General features: G+C 41.3%; 1 protein-coding gene across 1 annotated transcript in view; it reads left to right on the top strand.

Annotated features, from left to right (window-relative positions):
- LOC149473686 (atrial natriuretic peptide receptor 1-like) overlaps positions 1-24,643 on the top strand; it is a 206,497-nt gene that overhangs the window by 23,106 nt on the left and 158,748 nt on the right. Inside the window, exons 4-7 of the mRNA XM_089674786.1 lie at positions 5,455-5,578; positions 9,720-9,824; positions 13,356-13,458; positions 16,221-16,366. Of these exons, the coding sequence (XP_089530912.1) occupies positions 5,455-5,578; positions 9,720-9,824; positions 13,356-13,458; positions 16,221-16,366 (478 nt within the window). The remainder of the gene's footprint in view (positions 1-5,454; positions 5,579-9,719; positions 9,825-13,355; positions 13,459-16,220; positions 16,367-24,643) is intronic.

The raw sequence follows: 24,643 nt of genomic DNA on the forward strand, positions 1-24,643 counted from the left end.
GCTCTGGATCAAGCCCATACGAGTGCTCCCACAGCAAGCAGTGTGCTATGGGGGCACTAAGAGAAGGGAATGAGCCAGGGCTGGCAGCGGGGAACCACAGAAGAGGAAGATTGGGGCTGCTCAGTGCAAAACCATTGGACAGAGTAGGTAAATATGCCATGTTTGTTATTTTAGAAAAAAAATTCAACCTTTTACAAGGATTTTAAACACAAGTAATGTGTAAACAGACCATACACTAGAATTTTCTTCAAATTTGTTTTGCATATTTATTAGATTTCCTAAACATTAGTGGGGTCGAATTACATCAGTTTTCAACCGCAGAGAGAAAATTTAAAGAAGCATGTGTGACTCAAGGTTCATTAGCTCAATGGTAGATGCATTGTTTAGTGAAGTCTATGTCAGATAGAACTGTGTTTAAGGGCCTGGTAGCTCAATTTTATTAAAAAACAGACATAAAGCAAAAGTCTAACAAAAGTTTCCATAAGGGTTGCTCTCCAGCAAACTAGAAATGGAAAATACCAAGCCACCTTAATGCTCACCCAGCCTAGGTTGTAGTACCTAGCTGTACAGGCCCAGTCCTAACCTCTAAGTAGAGGTTCTCCTGACACCCCAGGCTCACTCACTCCACTGAGAGTCACAGATTCCTCTGGTCCCCTGGACTCTCTTCCAGTTGCCTCAGATCTAGTCTCCCAGAATCTCGCAGTCTCCCAGGCTCTCTCGGCTGGCCTAGCTTTCTCAGTCTACTGACCTGGAACTTCTCCCACATGGAGTGCTATCTCGAGTGGATTGCCTTGGTCTCTAGACAGGAGCACACCTCTCTTGGCTGCAGGAACACCAATAACTCCCCTGAGCTATGCTCAGATCTGTATTGATCCTGCACACCTGTGCACTCACACAGGCTGCAAGAGTCAACCAAAGCCTGGACAATATACTGAAGGTTCTATCCCACCCAAGACACTTTGGAACCTTCAAGCTCCCAGCCCCAATCCAGAACAACCAAAATTTAGAGAAAACATAGCACAGCTTTCTCCGTTCACAATAAACATGCCAGAGCTTCTCAAATTGTACCTTTTGAGAATCCGAAGTCATTTTTACAGATTCGCTAAATTTTCACCATGGCAGGGTCTCACAGTGGGCCCCATTCACAAAATTAACTTGTATGTAGGTGTCCAGATACATTGTACCTAAATATCGGATGCGATCCTGAAACTGTCAACTATACCGTTTTGCCGTATTTACCGCAAAACAGTCAAAATGTTTGTAAATACCGCATGAAAAAGTGTTAAATTCAATTCACAGAAGGAAATAAATAATTAAATGCATGTGGTAATAAAAATTAAAACGTAGAAGGGTCAAAAAGAAAAGAAAGTTCCCAGCTCAACTTGCCAGCCAGCTTACTAACAACCAAATTAACCTGTCTAACAGTATATGTTAAAAACAGCAGTTTAGTTAGCACACATTTGCAAATACATACATAAGCCACGTCACTGCACACCGATAATCTGTGGTCCTAACTCTACAAATTTTGAGAGCCCCCATAGAGGCACATGCATTTAATGGATAGACTAAGGGCAGGTGAACCTGAGAGAGCCCACACCTCCTTAACCACTTGCCTACCAGGCACTTATACCCCCTTCCTTACCAGGCCAATTTTCAGCTTTCAGTGCTGCCGCACTTTGATTGACAATTGCGCGGTCATGCAACATTGTACCCATATGAAATTTTGATCATTTTTTTCTCACAAATAGAGCTTTCTTTTGGTGGTATTTAATCGCCACTGGGCGCTTTACTTTTTGCGCTATAAATTTAAAAAAGTGCAAAAAATTTGAAAAAAAAAAAAAGTTTATTTGTTTCTTTTATAAAATTTTTCAAACAGGTATTTTTTCTCCTTCACTGATTTGCGTTGATGAGGCGGCACTGATGGGCACTGATAGGCGGCACTGATGGGCACTGATAGGCAGCACTAAAGGGCACTGATAGGCAGTACTAATGAGGTGGCACGGATAGGCGGCACTGATATGCAGCACTGATAGGCGGCATTGATAGGTGACACTGATGATGGGTACTGATAGACGGCACTGACTGGCATCACTTCTGGGCACTGACTGGCGGCACTGACTGGCACAACCCCTGGGCACTGACTGGTGGCACTGACTGGCAGCACTGCTGAGCTGCACTGGTGGGTGGCACTGGTGGGTGGGCACAGGTGGGTGGCACTAGTGGGCACAGGTGGGTGGCACTGGTGGGCACAGGTGGGTGGGCACAGGTGGGTGGCACTGCTGGGCACATGTAGGTGGCACTTCTGGGCACAGGTAGGTGGCACTGCAGAGTGGCACAGGTGGGTGCACTGCTGGGCACAGGTGGGGGCACTGCTGGGCACAGGTGGGGGCACTGCTGGGAATGGGTGGGCGGGGCTAGTGGGCGCACTGCTGGGCGGAACTTGCGGGTGTCACTGCTGGGCACCGATCATCAGGGCACTGATCATCAGTGCCCTGATGATCGGTGCCGATCCCCGCTCTGACAACTGCCGGTTCTCGGCAGTACTTTCCTCACGATCTGACAACGTGAGGAAAGTGCAGCCGAGAACCGGCACTTGCATTTCCCTGTGATCAGCGTGTCATTGGACACCGCTGATCACGTGGTAAAAGGCCGGTGGGATCGGCCTTTCACCACATCACGTGATCAGCTGTGTCCGTAGGACACAGCGATCACGGAGATCGCCGGGTGCGCGCCCCCTGGGGCGCGCAGGAGAGCGCGTTCTGGGAGGACGTCATATGACGTCCACTCAGAACTGGCCGGCCGCGGTGAAGCCGTCATTCGGCTATGCGCGGTCGGCAAGAGGTTAAAGGTACAGGAGCGCACTGGACACCTAGCATGTAGCACAATGGCAGCCAGGGCGTCCAGTGCGCCCCCTAACCAACAATTCAACAGTACAAAAAATGGCCACTGCCCCAGTCTATAACTGGCTTTTACAGCAAGGAACACATGGACGGGCAACGCATGTCAAAAAGAAAAGAAAGTTCCCAGCTCAACTTGCCAGCCAGCTTACTAACAACCAAATTAACCTGTCTTACAGTATGCATAAAAAACAGGGGTTTCATTAGCACATTTATATATATATATATTTATATATGTGTGTGATTTTAAAACTATTTTCATTCATTTAAAATTTATAAAGATATTTTGCATTTACTTCATTTAACTTAGTTGTTTTTGATACACCTCTAGGAAAGTCCCTTTGACTGGTATTCTAGTCACCTTTTTTGTTTTGTAATAATACATACACTGCAGGGACCGCACTGCCAAATAACTTTTTGGAAAAACGCTACGAGGTATTTTACTGCAAATTTTAAAGAGGAAAATACCCCTTTGTGAATGGAGCACAGATGAAAATTTTTTCTCAAACAAATATCTAACAGTGAATGTGGTTTTTGTTTGGGAACGTCCATTTATTTGAAAATCAGCTGTAAAAAGCAAATGAAAACTTTAGTCCTTTCAAATGACATGGATCAGTTCATTGAATGTGCTGAGAATTTTTGCACAATTTTTTGTATTAAATTTTATATTAATGTTTAGGCCTCATGCACACTCAGGGGCAGACTGACAACTCATGGGGCCCCCGGGCAATAGGGGATCATGGAGCCCCTGTGTCCTTGCCCAAACTCAAAATAGCCTATGAAAAAGGTACCAGGGCATATCATGGGGCCCCCTACTGACCCTACTGCCCTCGGGCAGTGCCGAGTTTCCAAATGGTCAGTACGCCCCTATGCACACCCCTTTCCGCAATGCCCCTGCATGTTAACCTATGTGTCTATGCACACATACGCATTTAAGCCCTCATGCACACTTGACGTTTTGATAATGCTGGTAACGTTAGCTGTGTAAAGTCACGCTAAAAACGTTTTTCAGCTTTTTTTAGCATCTTTGCATTAGTGTTTAGTGGCGTTTTGCCGCGATTAGCAGCATTTTCCCACATTTGCGTTTTTGGAGGTTTTTTTGGGGGGTCAAAGTCCAAAGACACCAGTTTGCAGCGTTTTGCTGCGTTTTGCCGCATTTTTCAGCAGTTTCCAGCGTTAAAGCATTTTTACAGCTAAAACACTCGTCTAGAAACCAACTAGTTCTGGGGTTTTTTACCAGCCAAAAAACATTGAGTACTATCTGTGTGCATGGACACATAGGATAACATGCTGGGGGGTTACTGGCTGTAGAAAAAAACATCAAAAGCCAAAAACAGCCGCTGTAAAAACGTCCAGTGTTCATGAAGGCTTCAGAAGTTTAGAAACAGAAAAAAAAAACACTATCAGTGCATCTAGGAGCATCAGCGTTATGGCAGAACCTGTGCCAACATGTGTAAACATAAAAGCTTATTAATGCTAGATGCCTTTAGCGCTTGAGCATTCATTTCAATGGCCAGAATAAATTATTATGGCCAATGAAATGAGTTAACGCCCAAGTGCTGGATGCACCTAAATGTGTTACACACGTTTACAGGCATCATGCGTTTTTTCTGCCAGAAGGAAAGACCTCTAGGAGAGACAGAGAAACCTCCAGTTTGTAGGAGGACTCAATCAGAATTGTACTAATGAATACCCAGCTTGAATGTCACACTTCCAGGTATTTATTTCCTCTCGCATAGATAACAGCTGCATGAAACAGCTGGGGGCATTTATGTTCAGGCATTGTCCAGGGTCACCATCTTTTCCCTGGAATGAGATGCTGGCTGATAGATGGCACAGTCATGTAAATCCTGGATCTTGTGCAGTTCTTGGCTGACACAGATCAATCCCTGCTACAGATTCTCACCTTGCTACAAAGTTACAATATAGCAGTACGATTACTAAAGTGGGGTGGCGGCGGGGGGGGTGCTGAGAAAACGTTTCCTCCTGTCTGCAGCAGATTGATGGTATCATCTCAGGCTAGGGAAAGTCATTTTCCGAGAGCCCAAGGACTGCTTATAATGAACAAAGCTGGAGCTTTTTTTTTTAAAAATTATACTGTTGTATAATGTGACACATCAGGGATCTAGTCATACAGATTTATAAAATGACTAAAAGGTCCGCTTTAACATCAGAGAGAACATTAACTTGTAAATCAAAAGTAAAAAAAAAATACTGTTAGAAAAAAATGTCAAAACCATAAAAAGAACAGTCAAAATAATGCCATGTATTGGCAACTCAGTAGACTGGAAATGTACGAACATTGGCTTTCTTCCCGAGGCGTGATATTCACAATCTCATTTTCCATAAGTACAGTATCGATATAACTATTATTAGTAACTCACTCTTGATTAAAATAATGTTGATGCAAGTAAAAAGAAATCTCAGGGGGCTTTCTTTTGTTTCCAGTGAAAGATTTCCTGTATATTTAAAGCAGAATTGTAGAATCAAATAATGGCAAAAGTGCACAGTATAATGACGTGATCATGTGTATGGTTTCTTTATGTGTATGCTGAAGAGATGCTGAGTCGGCTAAAAGGTTCTGTGAGGAACAAGAGTGTCCGGCCAACTGGAAAGATGCGAATGGAGAAAACTGCTGTGTCCATCATGCTAACATCCACTCCTGTCCCCTTTCCTTCATGGTAAGTACACAAGCCTTGCTATATGATAGAGTGCGTTGGGAAAAATAGGCCAACACCTGGTGTAGCAGTATGCTGGAAGTGCAGAGGTACATAAACGGTTTATTTATACCCTATCGTGTTATTTACAAAGAGATGCTATGCGACTCTTATGTTGCATCATTATGGTGAATTTTTATTTCTGTCATTTATCATAAAATGGCATTCTTAAGGTTTTTTTTTTTTTTTACAAAACCCAGATTGTATGTTTTCTGCTTATGTAACATGTACCTGCCCCAAGCTTCGTGGGAAATGTAAAAATGTATTTCCTTAAAGGCATAGTTTTACCTTTACCAAAATACTGCCTATGTAGGTGAGGGGTGTCTGTAAATAAATCAAGCTGTGCAGCTTAGACCAAAGTTGAGTAATGCCATTTTCATAGGTGTAGGCCATTTAGGTACCTTACGAAGCCTGACAAAACAAACTACAGCTCATTACCATAGACGTGAATGTATAGAGTTGACAAGCTCCAACTCCTCCAATATTCGATATGTAGCTGCATTTTTGCCACATAGCGATGCAACACGCTACATGTTTTTCAAATATGTCCATAATATTCATTCAGGCTACTATGCTAGGCATTGCTAGGCATTTGGGGAGTGACAAAAACACACCCCAAATGCCTTTTTCCAATGCCAGAGTGAACAGGACCTAATGGCCCTGTCATCTATTTTTCATGAAATTGTTTTTTACTGTATTTTTCTACCTTGTACCCCTCTTGGTAAGCTCCCAAACCTCTTTTTCATCCTTACTGCTTTGGAATGAGCAACTCACATTAGTTGTGGTTATGTACACTGCTCTATGCACACCAGTTCTGGGACAAGGTCAACTGGTGCTCAGGGCGAAGATGGAAAATTGTGCCCCCCCCACCCCCCCACTATTGGTTTGAGAAGGGTATGGTGCCAATAGTAATGAATGCCAAAATGTTTGCTATGTTTGTGGCATGCAATGAAATAGCACCTGTCAGGGATCTCCTCGATCCCCGCCGCGATGGTCCCGGCGCAGGCGCAGTGCACCGCCCTGTGCAGGGACACGGGCACTAGGTCCGGGCCGGCCGCGGCGTTCGCGCATGCGGAGTAGAAGCCGCGGCCGCCCGCTGGGCACCAATGGCAGTGCAGGGCGGGATATTTAAATGGCCCTGAGCTGTCATTGAGTGCCTTCTGGTCTTTCCTGCATCCTGTGATTCTGCGAACCTGTGCCCTGTAAGTTATTGACCCGGATTGTACCTGACCTTGCTATTTTCTCCTGTCCTGACCCTTGCTTTGCCTGACCTCTCTCCTGGATGCCCCCTATTGGATTTGACCTGCTGTTGCTGACCTGGCGTGTGACCCGACCATTCTCTGCCCGCTGCCTTGTACCTTACCGTCCTCTCTCTTACCGACCCGGCCCGTCTGACCTTGCTCATCCATCCATCCATCCACCCATCCCTCGCAGTGGGGTCTTCTGACCTCCTCATATCAGACTCTTTCCCGTGGGAGCCCTTGGCGCATACCACTACCACTGGCGGACGTACCCAGTAGCCACGACCTGGTCTCGGGGGGTTCCAAGTCCATCCCCACCATCAGGGGCCCTGGTGAACAAGCACCCTGGGACTTAGATTCCATGCGCTGGGGACGCCTATTCAGTGGAGTGACAGTGGTACCGCCGGGCGGTCCCTTACAGCACCAGTGAAAAGTTTAAAACAGGTGCACAAATATGAGGCAATGGAAAAAACTTGCCCTGCACTGGTGGCGTCACTGGAAGAAACACCACTACAATTTTCCACCCCCACACCCAGTACAGTGCTCTTCCTTCACCTACAACCCCCCCCCCCCCGACTACAAAGCCTACCCCTATCAGTGGCGTATCTTACACCTGGGGCCCGTACTTTCTTTACACCCCCAAAACCACCAGCATCAGTGCCAGTTTTTGCAATATTAATCCCCAGCAAAAATCCTCAGCAATGGTGTCAGTAGCAGCAATAACAACACCCAGCATTGGTGCCAGTTTCCTCAATAATAACATCCAGCATTGGTGTAAGCAGCAATAATAACTCCCAGCATTGGTGCCAGTATTCTCAATAATAACTCTCAGCATTGGTGCCAGTTTCCTCAATAATAACATCCAGCATTGGTGCCAGTTTCCTCAATAATAACACTCAGCATTGGTGCCAGTATCCTCAATAATAACACTCAGCATTGGTGCCAGTTTCCTCAATAATAACACTCAGCATTGGTGCCAGTTTCCTCAATAATAACACTCAGCATTGGTGCCAGTTTCTTCAATAATAACATCCAGCATTGGTGCCAGTATCCTCAATAATAACACTCAGCATTAGTGCCAGTTTCTTCAATAATAACATCCAGCATTGGTGCCAGTTTCTTCAATAATAACATCCAGCATTGGTGCCAGTTTCTTCAATAATAACACCCATCATTGGTGCCAGTTTCTACAATAATAATCCCCAGCAGAGGTGGTCTGTGGTGCTAGTTAAACCCCCCTTAAAGTGGAATTTCAGCTTAGACCTAACTATCCTTTAAAATGCCCCCCCCCCCCATCCCAACACCTATGCTAACTAACCTGTGTAGAAAAAAAGATGTATATACTTGCTTATTTTGAGAACAGCATAAATATTTGCCAGCACACCATGGATCTTCAGACAATGTCTTCTTTACTGTGATGCAACACCTCTTACTTTAACCTTTTCCTGACCGCCCTATAGCAGAAATACAGCTTCAAGGTGGCATGGCTGCGCAAAATCACTTATATATACATGATTTAGCATTACTTGGTAGGGGACGCGCGTGAGCCGCATGCGCGCCCTACCCTTGCCGCTGTTCGTGGCCACGGCTGTCAATCACTGGGTCCCAGACGGTGATTACTCGCCAGTGATTACCGAGGCTCTCCGACGGGGAGGAGGACTGTTTTGTTTACTAAGAGTTCTCCTCCCTGTCAGCATCGGGTACACTGCTTTGGATGGCTGTGCACATTTTTAAGGCTAGTTAAGCTGAAATTCTACTTCAAAAGAGAAGTATTTGGATTGGGTTAAACATAAAAAATTCTGCACTGAGAACTAAACGATCAAACACTCTTGATCGCTCGGTTCTCCCTTCCACTCTGAGCAGAGAGGCAGGACTGTCAATCACTGGTTCTGTGGAGTGGGTGGGACTGACTTGCTCAAACTCTTGGCAGCTCACTGAGAGGCTATGCACCCCCCCTGAAGGTGCCGGCAACGCTTTCTCTTTGTCTCCAACCTCCCAGCCTCTAAATGACGTCACCTCAGACTCCGAGGCCAGGACTAGAAATGATCTGATGGGCAGTGATCACTCCATCTGACAGATTAGACTGGTATCGGGGGCAGGAGCGCACTTGGTACACTGTTCCAGCTGTGCAAGCACTGTGTGTTGAGCAGCAGTGGTGGACAGTGATCTCCGTACTGGGCTGTGCATCTTCAACCAGGATGAGCCTGACTGGCATACCGTGTCTGCACTGAAACTGCGTGCCACCCCCCCCCCAACCAAGAAAATGATTGTGCCTGGGGCTCCTGTGCCTTCTGCCCACTCCTTGTCCCGGCCCTGATGCACACTACAAATCCCATAGTGCACGGTCCATCTCGGGAGTGAACAAGAGAGGGTGACTACGTTTCTACATATAGTGGGACCATGGAGGGCAAACATAGTCACCTCTAACAGGAACAGATCACAATAGCATTTGGTAATTTGGAGGAATCTGAGGGCAATAGAAGGTACTTTAGGAATACATACACAATTCTACATATATATGTTGTTTGTTTGTTTTTTTTTTGTTTTTTTAAATAAGAGTTTAGCGTCTGTCTCTAATCAGGACACCAAAACCTGACAGAAATGTCAAGTGTTTCCACACAAACCAAAACTGAAGAAATTTGATGTAGCCTTTAAAACTACTTTCTGCATCACTCATATAATATGACAGTTGTACATGGGACTTAAATGCCAACAGCGTTTTTAAAATATGCTGACATGAGCATTTTACTATTTATAGTTTTTCATTCTAAACAGTTTGAGGAACATACACCTGTCTTTCTGATTCTATTTTCTAATGCAGCTTTAGTATTCATTCCTCGCTTGTTTCTGTTTAATTACCTTAGGGAAAAGGGGGAATTTGTGGTCCTTGGATACCAGATGATGGGCAGATATTTACACACACCTTATCCACCACAGGAAAAATGACACAAGGGAACTGGACTGCCAAGGTATAGCTACATATTTTATACACGCTTCCCATGTGAACATTTCAGTTATGGATGTGGGTGAAGAGCAGTAATGATGAGCAAGCCAATCTGTACAAGTCATTATATTTATTTGACCTAAGACTGATGCCTGTAGACAAGAGACAATCAGTGATCCCCATCCGTAAGCACAGTTGTCACCTTTTTGCAGCCACGTGTGCAGATGACTTGATATTGGTCAATCAACCCAGGTCAAGCCAAAACCTATTTTGGATCGAGGAAGGAAGGTTTAGAACTACTGCTAGGTTTTCTCTGCCATTCAGGCCTTTATTAAAAAAGTATTCACCTTTATTCTTGTCCTGCTGACATTTTACCAGACAGGTAGTGAAGATAACTCTCCAAAAACTTTTCTTTAAAATGGAGTTCCACCTGAAAAAAAATAAATAAAAGTCAGCAGCTACAAAAACTGTAGCTACTGACTTTTAAATACAGCCACTTACCTGTCCCTCGGTCCAGCGGTGTCCTCACCACGGCTGGTTTCACCAGCCGTCTTCTCTCCCTGGCGCCGGCATCTTCAGTGTGGGCACTGCACATGCGTGAGAAGCGCTGCGCTTTGTGAATGGCCCCGTAATCTTCGTGTCCCACAAGGGAGGGAGGGGGGAGGACAACTCCCGCTTCCGATCTCCTAGGCTATCGCAGTGGAAGTGGGAGCGGGTATCTGTCAAATTCGGGTACCCGCTCCCCAAAGGGGCCAATCCTTAATGGGGAGCAGGGGACAAAGGCTTAAAGCGTAACTTCCCATTTTGGGTGGAGCTCCACTTTAAGCAAAGTAGAGCAATTCTAGAAGGGACAAGAAGTGAGGGTAAAGCAAAATAAGGGAGCTCCAAATAGCATCTCTAGATCTTACAGGAGCTCTAATTCCTTCCCTACTCTATCCAAAACATAACATTTTTGGCTTGACATACATTTTAAACCTCTAATTGCTGATTTCTCTGTAGCTTGTGAAGAAGTGTAAAATGAATTCATTTTGTCTACTGGTAAAATGATTTCTTAATGTGACATTCCTGCCCTTAAAGGTAAGCATTCATTTTCTTTTTTTACAGACTGGCTCTCATTCAATTTTTTAATCATAGCAACAGGGTCACATTAATCATAGAGCACTAACTGCCAAATTAGATGTGCACCCATTACTTTGATAGAACACTCACTGAAGATGGTTTTACCTCAATTCTTAGCATATATAAATTGTCTGGTTTCTGTAAGTAAAAGAAATACTGAAACACTGTCAAAAATATACTTTTCTATTGTATACCTAAATGTCAAAGGCAACTTCTGATCATAATCATGATATTTGGCAGGACAATGATCTCTTTTTTGTGATTACCTATATTCCTTTTTATATATATATATATATATATATATGCTTGTAAGCTGTTCAAGATGTGATAGCTTTCTTTTACTTTAAAGTGACACTTTTATCAGTATAAAAATTGCAGGCATAACTACAGATAAATCAAGTATAGTAAAAACATTTTGCCTTTCTATAAACCTTTTTGTTAATATGTAATGTACCTCTGAGCTGGCTAACAAATTTGACAAGTCAGTTCTCTAGCTCTCTTCTTGCCACATCAAAGCCCTCTCCTCTTCTGCAAGTCTTTAACCGTTTGCCCACTTCCCTATAGTAGAAATACTGCTACAGGGCGGCACGGGTGTGCAAAATCATGTGTGTGTGTGTGTGTGTATATATATATATATATATATATATATATATATGATTTTCTATTTCTGGGTAGGGGGTGTGTGCGAGGCGCGCGCTCCCTACCCATGCCGCCATTCGCATCCGTGGCTGGCAATCACTGGGTCTCGGCCAGTGATTACTCACCGGCACCAGGTGATTGCTGAGGGTCTCCGATGGGTAGGAGAACTGTTTGTAAACAACAGTTCTCCTCCCTGTCAGCTTGTGCACAGCGCAGCAATACAAAGCAGTGTGCTTACCGTGAAGAACAAAAACAGAGCCCCATAGTAAAACACACCCAGCACACAGTTAACCCTTTGATTGCCTCTCATGTTAACCCCTTCCTGCCCAGTGCCATTAGTACAGTGTCGGTGGGGGTTTTTTTTAGCACTGATCACTATATTGGTGTCACTGCAGATGTCAGTGACACCAGGTCAGTCCCCCCAGTGTCAAAATGCCCGCTATAAGTCGCTGATCGCCACCATTACTAGTAAAAATAAAAAACAAAAATTCCAGTATATATACTGCCATTTGTAAATGCAATATCTTTCACGTAAACCAATTAATTTACACGTATTGGGATTTTTTTTAGCAAACACCTGTCGCAGAATACATTTTGGCCTAAATTTATGCCGAAATTTGATTTTTTTAAAAAATTTTTACTGGACATGTTTAATAGCAAAAGTCAAAAATATTGTTTTGTTCTCAAAATTCTTGGCCTTTTTTTATAATAGTGCAAAAAATTAAAAATGTTCAGGCGATCAAATACCACTGAAAGAAAGCTCAATTCATGGGAGTAAAAAACGTAAATTTCATTTAGGTGCAGTGTTGCCTGACCGCACAAGTGTCAAAGTAATGCAGCGCCATAATGCAAAAAATGGCCTGGTCAGGAAGGGTGGCAAATCCTCAGGAGGGAAAGTGGTTAATTACTGTCAGTGCTAGTTCAGCAGTTCTGCTCTCCCTTCACCTCCCTATGGAGGAGAGAAGTTGAGTCTGCTGACATCACATTCAAGATGGCAGTACCTAGCAGCAGTTTCAGGGCTTGCCTAAAAACGCATGCCTAAAATACATGAAATGCAATCTCATGGGAAGATTGTTCTTCCATTGGCTTTCAACACATATCCTCACTCAGAAGATGTTATTACAAATTTAATATCAGTTGTCCATGTTTTCCTATGTCATCAGCAAGTTGTCATTTGACCCAGTGCAAAATAAGATAGTATTAGGCCCGCTCACATTTGGTCAGAATCAGAGATTCTGCCCCTGATTTCAAATCACAGCAAATCACGCAACGTGTTGTGATCCTGCTGGGTTTTGCAGGCATCTGAATTGCTTGGAAATCACTTCAAAATATGCAATTTAAAATCGCACTAAGATTGTCGCCCAGAGAGGAGCAGGAACATCTTTTGGGTGACAAACGAACATGGGGTAGACCATTGAAGTAAATGGGCTGCCCTGAGCATGACACATGGAAACACATGTAAATTGTGCTTTAAAATCGCAAATTGGGAGCACTTGTTCCTGCAACGTGATATCTGAACACGGCCTTGCAGAATTCTTCTCCAAGTATAAAAACAGGTCAGATAATACATTTCACCAACTAAGGTAATAATATCACTGTCCTGAATTTCATGACATTTATCAGAGATGTACCGCTGAGATTAGTGATATTGTTATAATACAGCGTTTCAGAAACGACAAAATTAGATCATGAAAGCACTTATCCCATTTCTACACACATTCTTATTGCATATATCACACAATCAGTAGGGTTTTACAGTATTTTAGTTGTTGACTTTTGTTTTGCTTTTTATTTTCAGGTTGTCTTAATTCATCCTGGTGTAACTTCCTTAATTGCTCATATTAGGGTTGGTAACATGCAAGTTGCATTGGAGGCTAAAACACTGGTGTTACCTGTAGTAGGTATGTTATAAATTATATGATTCCATTTTGTTGTTGATCATAGATAAGACACACTGGGGTTTAACTACTGAAGCTGGAAACCAGGCTCTCTTCTACATAGAAACCAATCAGTTTCCAGGTTTTATTGCCAAAGCTTAATTGAACAAACTGAGGTTAGAAGCTGATTCGCTACCATGCACAGCTGAACCAGATTCCGAGTGAACCAGTTTTAGTAAATACCCCACTCTGTGAAATTCATAAAGGCGATCATAGATACTGTCTCAAAGTGTGACAAATGGCATGTCTTGTGACAGATTTATGTAAGTGTCTGTAGGGTATACATTGATCTTTTGCAAAATTGTCCCAAAATATTTTTGTCCAAGCAACATTTTGCCTATGACACATTACTTAGGCAATCTATAGATGATGTGATTTGCTTTCCTGCAACCATGGTTGCAGGAAAGAAAATTGCTTGATTACCCCATCAACACAGCCAATGTTGATGGGGAAATCCCTGATGTGGGGCTATTGTGTTCTTTTGGCGGGGGTAGCCGGGAGCCATCTCTGCTGGGAGAACACAGTGATTATTGCTAGCAATTATAATTGCATGCTAGAAATCCAACATGCTGGATGTACCCTAGTCAATTGATGGATCAACTTGGGTACAATCAACCTGCCCATACATGGATCGAATCTCGGGTGGTCCCTGCTGAACCGGCTGAGATTCGAACCAATTATGGCCGGCTTCACACGTGACGTATTTTACTACAAACATGGAGGAGGTCTAATTTCCTCCACTTTACTTTATCTCTTTATAAATTTGTTGCAGCAATAGCGTCAAACAAGAAAAAATGTTGCAGAGTTTCACAAATTTGACTACATCAACACAGTCACAAATGCGTCACAAATGCCTTTCTTAAATCACCCACTAGGTTTTAATAGCAGGCTATTATTAATAATAAATAAACTAAACAATAATAATAAAAATAATAATAATAATGTGTGATGATTTGTGAGCTGCTGTTTTGGGTAACAGTCACTATTGTAGTTGCTTTGCCCAATCTTTATACAATCTTAACTTAAAAACAAAGAAAAGAAACCCATATAGATTACTGAACATCAGGTGGTTGCAAATATGTATAAAATGTGCCATGTAATTTATTCTCTTTCAAAATTAACATCCAGTGATACAAAAAACAAGTGACCATATAGATCATATAGTGCAAAATGTATGCTGGGTATCCATTGAAAGAAAGAACCTATTGATAAAGTGTGCAAGCCAGACTGCTCTTTTTGTCTCCTCTTGATATAGAAGTGTTTGTTTTAACCTGCTAAAAGAATGAAGGTGAGAAATTGTTTTGCAAACCCAGCAAACTGAATTGTAGTATTTGCTTCAATATTATATCCAGATGTGTTAAGTCTACAGAGGTTTAAACAAATCATAAATCCAATTTTCTTAATTATGCAATTCTCTGTAGATCAAACATGAGTCTATTAATAAAAATTTACCTCAGCATTGAACAAAAATTGCCTCATCCTTTTCACAGCCATTGCAAATATTCAAGTAATGTTTCCAATATGTGTATTTTCTATGATCATCAGCTCCATCTAATGACTATAATGTGGTATTTAGTGATTGTGGTATTTCAGGAAAATGCCTCCTTATGGCCACTAGACAGAGCTGAGAATAAACATGTTAGACAAACTACAGAAATTATTAAACACACATATTTTTTTTTTTTTTAGAAATAGACCCCATAGCCTAGGTAAATGGAAAATGTGCAAACAGACGGTTCTCAAAAATGATTGTTGTTTTTATATATATATATATATATATATATATATATATATATATATATAATTATTAAAGCAGATATATTATTAAAGCATATATATATATATATATATATATATATATATATATATGTATGTGTGTGTATATATATATATATATATATATATATATATATATATATATATGGATTAACCAGTTTCCAACCATTCTATAGCCAAAAGACCGCTACAGCACAGTCGGCTAGGTTTGGGGGGTGTCCATGGATGTCCTCCCATGCACCCCCTGAGATCATCAGTGCCCTGATGATCAGTGTAACCCCATCAGTGCACATCAATGTGGCTATTAGTACCAATCAGAGCTGGCAATCAGTACCCATCAGTGCCACCTATCATTGGCACATATCGGTGCAGCCTCATCAGCGCCTCCTCACCACTGCCCATCAGTGCAGCCTGATCAGTGTCCATTAGTACAAACTTATCAGCACACGTCAGTGAAAGCGAAAAAATCACTTATTTACAACATTTTATAACAGAAACTAAGAAACTTTTTCTTTTGTCTTTTTTCATTTGTTTAGCAAAAAATAAAAACCCCAGCAGTGATTAAATGCCACCAAAAGAAAGCTCTATTTGTCTCAAAAAATTATAAAAATTTAGTTTGGGTACAGTGTTGCATGAGCGTACAATTGTCATTCAAAGTGTAACAGCGCTGAAAGCTGAAAATTGGCATGGGCATGAAGGGGGTGAAAGTGGTTAAATGAAGACTTACATATTTGTCTACACTAACTAAATGGCTGAAATTCTGTTGTATAATCAGCATGAATTCAATGTCACTAACATCACTAAATTCACTAAAGTTCTATAGATTTGGAGCAGTTTATAATCCTGGATTATAAACAGTCCCACTTATTTCAAATACACTATACAGTGCAGTTACTCATCAACAGGTTTGCATTATTATCATATTGTTTTCCTGATCTCTTCTATTCCAGTGTGTGGCAATGGTTATTGTGAAGAGGAAGAGTTTTGTGCTACATGTCCAGCAGACTGCGGGGAATGTTCACTCCCATATGATGTTCGAATGGCCATTGCTATTCCAGTGGCAGTCATTACCGCAGGCTTCATTTTATCTGCTATGGTAAATCCATATTTTTTATCTAAACAATAATATGACAGTTATATTATTACTTGTTTTAGTATATAGGTTCATTATTACTGTTTTATCATTATTATTATAATTGAATTAGTAGGGTAGCAATAGAAAAAATGCGGCCCATCTCTCACTCTGATTCATGTCTAAACCCCATGTCATCTAATGTTCCTATGAGATCATCAAATTATGAATCTGTTGCAAAGAACAATCATTTACCAATGATTTCTCTCAGGCCAGAGACACCACTCAGTGTCACAAACAGTGTGTTTGTTGGTGTCTCTTATTTATGGGTATGCAGTTGAATGTCTGGATATTCTAGTGCTCTGGTGCCCAACCTGCACTTGGCACTTTTTGTGTGGCCATTGACGCCTTTGCAGTCAATCTGTGTTTCCAATTACCCTGTTATAGCAATGATTTCTAGCAGTCTCTTGTAATATGTCTCTAGTCTTTTGACTGTCTCCTGAAGCATGTCCCATGTCCCCAACAAATCATATAAATATGCTCACAGTCTCTGACCATCTGTTGTATCATGTCTGCAGTCTCTGACCATCTCTTGTATCATGTCAGCAGTCTCTGAACATCTCTTGTAGCATGTATTATTGTAATATGTCTAGTCTCTGAAGATGTCTTGTATTATGTGTTGCTCCTCAACCATCAAATGCCTTTTTTCCCCCCACAATGGACTAGAATAGGGTCTGTGGAAAAGGATTCTCCTTGTCATTGTAGTGCTCTAGTAATTGATCTTTTATTGATAATATTTGCTTGCTGCCATGCTGGTTCTGAAGCAGCCTATTTGTTGGATCCTGTTTAACAGCCGACTATCAAAATAAATATTTTTGAATACTGTTCCCAATTGACTGCTTCTGCTAAGTTTTACTTTAGCTGTGCTAAAGTTATGAACTATGTATTTGCTGTAACTCATCTACCAATTACTTCTCCCAGCAGATAGTACTCTGTGTTCTGAACCATGTTTCTGCTGCTGGTTTTCTTCTTTTGGCAGGGTACCAGTTACAAATCTGATTTTTCTAGTGGCTTAAAATGTAGTTTAATTCTACAGATGTGCTCAAAAGTTTACACACCCTGTCAGAAATTGTGAAATTGTGTCATCCATATTAAAAATATGATTGATCATGCCAAAAAAAAAATATTTTATTTAAGGATAGGTTCATATGAAACCATTTATTATGACATAGTTGTTTGGCTCTTTTTTAAATCATAGTAACAGAAATCACTCAAATGTCCCTGATCAAACGTTTACATGCCCTGGACACACAAGGTGACACACAAAGGTTAAATGGCAATCAAAGGTTAATTTCCCACATCTGTGGCTTATTAAATTGCAATTAGTGTTTGTGTGTATATACAGTCAGGTCCATAAATATTGGGACATCGACACAATTCTAACATTTTTTTTTTAAATGAAACAAACAAGATTTGCTTTAACTGCAGACTGTCAGCTTTAATTTGAGGGTATTTACATCCGAATCAGGTGAACGGTGTAGGAATTACAACAGTTTGCATATGTGCCTCCCACTTGTTAAGCGACCAAAAGTAATGGGACAGAATAATAAGCATAAATCAAATGTTCACTTTTTAATACTTGGTTGCAAATCCTTTGCAGTCAATTACAGGCTGAAGTCTGGAACGCATAGACATCACCAGACGCTGGGTTTCATCCCTGGTGATGCTCTGCCAGGCCTCTACTGCAACTGTCTTCAGTTCCTGCTTGTTCTTGGGGCCTTTTCCCTTCAGTTTTGTCTTCAGCAAGTGAAATGCATTCTCAATCGGATTCAGGTCAGGTGATTGACTTGGCCATTGCATACCATTCCACTTCTTTCCCTTAAAAACTCTTTGGTTGCTTTTGCAGTATGCTTTGGGTCATTGTCCATCTGCACTGTGAAGCGGCGTCCAATGTGTTCTGAAGCATTTGGCTGAATATGAGCAGATAATATTGCCCGAAACACTTCAGAATTCATCCTGCTGCTTTTGTCAGCAGTCACATCATCAATAAATACAAGAGAACCAGTTCCATTGGCAGCCATACATGCCCACGCCATGACACTACCACCACCATGCTTCACTGATGAGGTGGTATGCTTAGGATCATGAGCAGTTCCTTTCCTTCTTCATACTCTTCTCTTCCCATCACTCTGGTACAAGTTGATCTTGGTCTCATCTGTCCATAGGATGTTGTTCCAGAACTGTGAAGACTTTTTTAGATGTCGTTTGGCAAACTCTAATCTGGCCTTCCTGTTTTTGAGGCTCACCAATGGTTTACATCTTGTGGTGAACCCTCTGTATTCACTCTGGTGAAGTCTTCTCTTGATTGTTAACTTTGACACACATACACCTGGAGAGTGTTCTTGATCTGGCCAACTGTTGTGAAGGGTGTTTTCTTCACCAGGGAAAGAATTGTTCGGTCATCCACCACAGTTGTTTTCCATGGTCTTCCGGGTCTTTTGGTGTTGCTGAGCTCACCGGTGCGTTCCTTCTTTTTAAGAATGTTCCAAACAGTTGTTTTGGCCACGCCTAATGTTTTTGCTATCTCTCTGATGGGTTTGTTTTGTTTTTTCAGCCTAATGATGGCTTGCTTCACTGATAGTGACAGCTCTTTGGATCTCATCTTGAGAGTTGACAGCAACAGATTCCAAATGCAAATAGCACACTTGAAATGAACTCTGGACCTTTTATCTGCTCATTGTAATTGGGATAATGAGGGAACAACACACACCTGGCCATGGAACAGCTGAGAAGCCAATTGTCCCATTACTTTTGGTCCCGTAACAAGTGGGAGGCACATATGCAAACTATTGTAATTCCTACACCGTTCACCTGATTTGGATGTAAATACCCTCAAATTAAAGCTGACAGTCTGCAGTTAAAGCACATCTTGTTCGTTTAATTTCAAATCCATTGTGGTGGTGTATAGAGCCAAAAATGTTAGAATTGTGTCGATGTCCCAATATTTATGGACCTGACTGTATAATGAGTTTATTAGCTCTCACATGGATGCACTGAGCAGGCTAGATACTGAGCCATGAGAAGCAGAAAAGAACTGTCAAAAGACCTGTGTACAATGCAATGGAACTTTACGAAGATGGAAAAAGAGATAATAAGATCCAAAACCTTGAATATGCCAGTCAATACTGTTCAATCACTTATTAAGAAGTAGATAATTCCGGATTCTCTTGATACCAAGCAAAGGTCAGGTAGACTAACAAAGATTGCAGCCACACCTTAAAGAAAAACCTGAAGGTAATCTCAGGAGTTCTATGTTTGGAGATGGGGCTACAAGGCCTATAGCGACAAAAATACCAACCCTACTGTGAAGCATGGTGATGATTTGGGGGAGTAAACTCTAAAGTCAAGGGGAATCCTGTGAAAATTGATGGCAAGATTAATACAGCATGTTATCGAAAATACTGGCAGACAATTTGCATTCTTCCACATGAAAGCTGCACATGGGACTCTCTTGGAGTTTCCAGCATGACAATGACCCTAAGCCCAAGGCCAAGTTGACCCTCCAGTTGTTACAGCAGCAAAAGGTGAAGGTTCTGGAGTGGCCATCACAGTTTCCTGACCTTAATATAATCGAGCCATGCTGGGGAGATCTCAAATGTGCGGTTCATGCAAGATGACCAAAGACTTTGCATGACCCGGAGGCATTTTGCCAAGACGAATGGACAGCTATACCACCTGCAAGAGTTCAGGGCCTCATAGACAACTATTACAAAAGATTGCACACTGTCATTGATGCTAAAGGGGGCAATACACAATATTAAGAACGAAGGGTATGCAGACTTTTGAACAGGGGTCATTTCTTTTGTTTATTTGTTGCCATGTTTTGTTTTATGAGTGTGCCATTCTGTTGTGATCTACAGTTGAATATGAATCCCATACTGTATACAATTCTTCAAGGGTATGCACAACTGTATACAGTGCCTTGAAAAAGTGTTCATACCCCTTGAAATTTTCCACCTTTTTTTCATGTTACAACCGAAACCATAAGTGTATTTTATTGGAATTTTATGTGATAGACCAACACAAAGTGGCACATAATTGTGAAGTGGAAGGAAAATGCAGCTGTGGCTTTATGTTTAGGGTCGTTCTCCTACTGAAAGGTGAACCCCCGCAACAGTCTCAAGTGTTGTGAAGACTCTAACAAGTTTTCTTCTATGATTGCTCTCTGTTTGGCTCCATCCATCTTCCCATCAGCTAAGACCAGCTTTCCTGTCCCTGCTGAAGAAAAGCAGCTCTACAACATGATGCTGCCACCACCATGTTTCACGGTGGGGATGGTGTGCTCAGGGTGATGTGCAATGTTAGTTTTCCACCACACATATCGTTTTGCTTTTAGGCCAAAAAGTTAAATTTTGGTCTCATCTGACCAGAGCACCTTCTTCCACATATTTGCTGTGTCCCCCACATGACTTCTTGCAAACTGCAAACAAGACTTCTTATGGCTTTCTTTCAACAATGACTTTCTTCTTGCCACTCTTCCATAAAGGCCAGATTTGTGGAGTGCATGACTAATAGTTGTCCTGTGGACAGATTCTCCCACCTGACCTGTGGATCTCTGCAGCTCCTCCAGAGTTACCATGGGCTGCTTCTCTGAATAATGCTCTCCTTGCCCGGTCTGTTTAGGTGGACGGCCATGTCTCGGTGGTTTGCAGTTGTGCCATAACATGGGGGGATTGTGATCTTGTCGAAAGAACAATATTTAAGTGAATTAGCTATTCAACTTAAAGACATACATACGTATCAGATTTTGAAGAAAGACCCCACGGTTCAGTACAAAAAAGAATTGGAAATATTGGTAAAGAAAGGAGTAGGGAGTAACATTCTGAATAAAAAGGAAGCTAGGTACTTGGTACCAGACACATGTAGAGTACCGGTCATATATACGGTCCCCAAAATGCATAAGGATGAAAAAAATCCACCAGGGAGGCCTATAGTAAATGGCATAGAATCGGTCCTGGCAAGGATGGGACAGTACATTGACGAGTTCTTACAACCTATAGTGAAGCAAATGAGATCATATCTGAGAGACACTAAGCAACTTTTACAGATATTGGATGGGGTCAAAGGAGGGCAGGATTTTATTCTGGCCAGTGCGGACGTGTCCTCACTATATACTATAATAAGCCATGATGATGCAATGGAAGCAGTAGGCTGGGGACTTAGAACATGCAGTGATTTACCCTGGGCCCAGAGGAAATTTTTGTTAGAATGTTTGGAGTTTTGTTTGAGCCACAATTACTTCTGGCACAGTAATAATTATTACAAACAGATAAAAGGAGTGGCGATGGGCGCAAGATTTGCGCCGAGCGTGGCAAATATCTTTATGGGATATTGGGAAAATAGGGATTTGTATCAGGACCACCCGGAGGAGTTGAAAGTGTACAAAAGGTATATTGATGATGTGTTCATCATTTGGAAGGGTGATTTAACCACCTTGGTAGACTTTCTGAATAAACTTAATATTAACGATAAAGATATAAAATTTACTTGGGAGTATAGCAAAGATGAAATTAATTTTTTAGATCTGAACATTAGGATTACCAATGAGGGTATAGTTACCAAAACGTTTTTTAAAAAGGTTGACCGCAATGGATATATCCCCAGGGGGAGTTGCCATTATCCACCGTGGATATTTAATATCCCAAAAGGGCAGTTCGTTAGAATGAGAAGGAACTGCACCTTTGAACGGGATTATCTTGAACAAGCGGACCTATTAGGCTCAAGATTTATTGAAAAAGGTTACCCAGTAGAGGAAATAGAACGGAAAATTAAGGAAGTGGGTAATATGGATAGAAATACTTTCCTTGTAGATAGGAGTAAGGATAATGGGTTTGATGCTCAGGTTGCGGTCATTTTAGATTTTAATGTACATTTTAAACTAATAGAAAATATTTATAAAAAACATTGGGATATCCTTAAGTTGGATCCGGTTATAGGGAAATTACTACCCGACTCCCCTAAATTTATTTATAGAAGAGCTCCTACGATCAGGACAAAGGTGGTCAAAAACGTACTGGATCCTCCAATGACAAATCACATTACTTTCCTGAATGAAAAAGGTTTTTTTCCATGTAGAAATTGCTTTACATGTTTGGCTACAAAACGATTAAATAAAAGACGGAATAGCTTTATTGCTACTACGACGGGCCAGGAGCATCAGATTAATGACTTCATATCTTGCAAAACGGAGGGAGTCGTTTATTGCTTGGAATGTGAATGTGGGCTCCAATACATAGGCAGGACAAAGAGACCATTATGGAAAAGGCTAAGGGAGCATGCCCAGAATATTAATAAAGGATTTCCAAAACACAGTGTTTCGAGACATTTTGCACTATGTCATAATAAGGATCCCAGTAAAATGAAATTTTGGGGGATTGAAAGGTTTAAAAAACACTGGAGGGGGACTAACAAAATTAAATCCCTTAGCCAGGCCGAGTCTAGGTGGATTTATTCTATGAATACGCAAGTCCCCAAAGGGCTAAACGTTGAGTTTGACTTGAATAGTTTCATTAGTGATTATTGAGAGGTTGTATATACTCCTTTTTTGCCCATTAAGGATACTTTGAGGATAATATGTGAAGGATTTGCTATTATTAGTAGTATTTATTGTCGTTATTTTCTTTTATTAGTACTAATCATGTTTAATTTTTATAAGGTGAAGGGAGAGTAAGTTTTTTTTTCCCCCATCATGTCTATATATTTCTTGATTGTATTTTTATTATATTTATACCAATTTTATTGCTTATTATGTAAATGTGTGGGTAGATTGTATGACGTAGGGAACTATGGCGGTATTTTTATATATATTTTTTTATATATATTTTTATTTTTATTTTTATTTTCATATATATATATTTTTTAGTATTAGTATTTATTAAATTTTTTAAATTATTTTTTGAATTATGGGTATCATCTTAATATATTCCCCAGAGAGGTGGTTTGATCATTTATGTATTTAGTGTTATGAAATTACAGGGTTATCCCCTTAGTTTATCCCCTAGAGATGTGGATTGATTATTTATTTACTTATGGTATTTCTAATATAATCCAGCAGTATACATTTTATTGTTTTTTATTATTTAATTCCCCAATAAAGGTTTACCGATTTGTAGGATCCCCTGATGGGAGATTCTCCCATTGATTTTACGTTGTAATATGCGGCAGGCTATATGATAGGAGGGAGACGGGAAAATGGCCGCCGTTGATAATAGGAGAGGTAGTCGGGAAAATGGCGTGGGTACGGTGGAGTGCATGAGAGGCGGGCCTCCAGCGATGTTATTACATTGGGTCCAGTATAAAGGGAGGAACTGCGCTCGTAGGGTGTTACCCAGATGAAGTCACGAGTAGACGGTGACGTAACGCGTAGGTACGCGAGTCCGTAGTTCCGGTGCGTGGTGACGCATTTCCGGTGGGAGACGCCATCTTGCTACACCCAAGAGGTCCCATTCGCATGCAGTACACCCACACATCAGTGAGGAGGGAAGATTGTCTGCAATGTGAGTGTTATCCTTTTTTACTCTTTGGAAATAAAAACAAGTGGATTTAATACTACACTTAGAGAGTCTCTTTTTTGGCTCACTGGTTGGTGAGCTACTACTCCCCAGGACTGCCCTGACTGACTAGGGGCTCTTTGGAATTCTGCTGAGGAGATCCAGGGAAGGAAGGAAGCTGCTGGCCATTACAAATATAAGGATCCAGGTGATCCTGCAAGCCTGTTGGCCCTTCGGGGTCAGTAGGAGGAGGTGAGGGGGCAATTTAGCCATTTATGGAAGGAGTTTTGACACAGTCACGGCTTTATTCATCATCACAGCTGCACACCGCATGAATATATTTTTTCACTGAAAGGACATTGTTCTTAATTTAAACACGTATGTGGTTTTATTTGTGTGGCACTGTGTGAACACCACTATAGTTTTTTTCCTTATTGGACATTTTTTTGAAGCAATATTTACTTATGTATGCACATTATGTTTATGATCATGGTTTGGCACTTAATTTCCTGTTTTTGATTAAGGGTTGGCACTAATATTTATCACTGTTGAATGTTTTTTTTGTCATTTGTATCATTTTTGAGCGCTGCACTATTCTTTCACAAGTTGTGCCATACTCTTTCCATTTTCAGATGATGGATTGAACAGTGGTTCGTGAGATGTTCAAAGCTTGGGATATTTTTTTATAACCTAATCCTGCTTTAAACTTATCCACAACTTTATCTGTGACCTATCTGGTGCGTTTCTTGGC

This window comes from Staurois parvus, unplaced genomic scaffold (assembly GCF_062004578.1).
Source record: "Staurois parvus isolate SC_StPar_1 unplaced genomic scaffold, SC_StPar_1.0 ptg000012l, whole genome shotgun sequence".
Classification (NCBI taxonomy): domain Eukaryota; kingdom Metazoa; phylum Chordata; class Amphibia; order Anura; family Ranidae; genus Staurois; species Staurois parvus.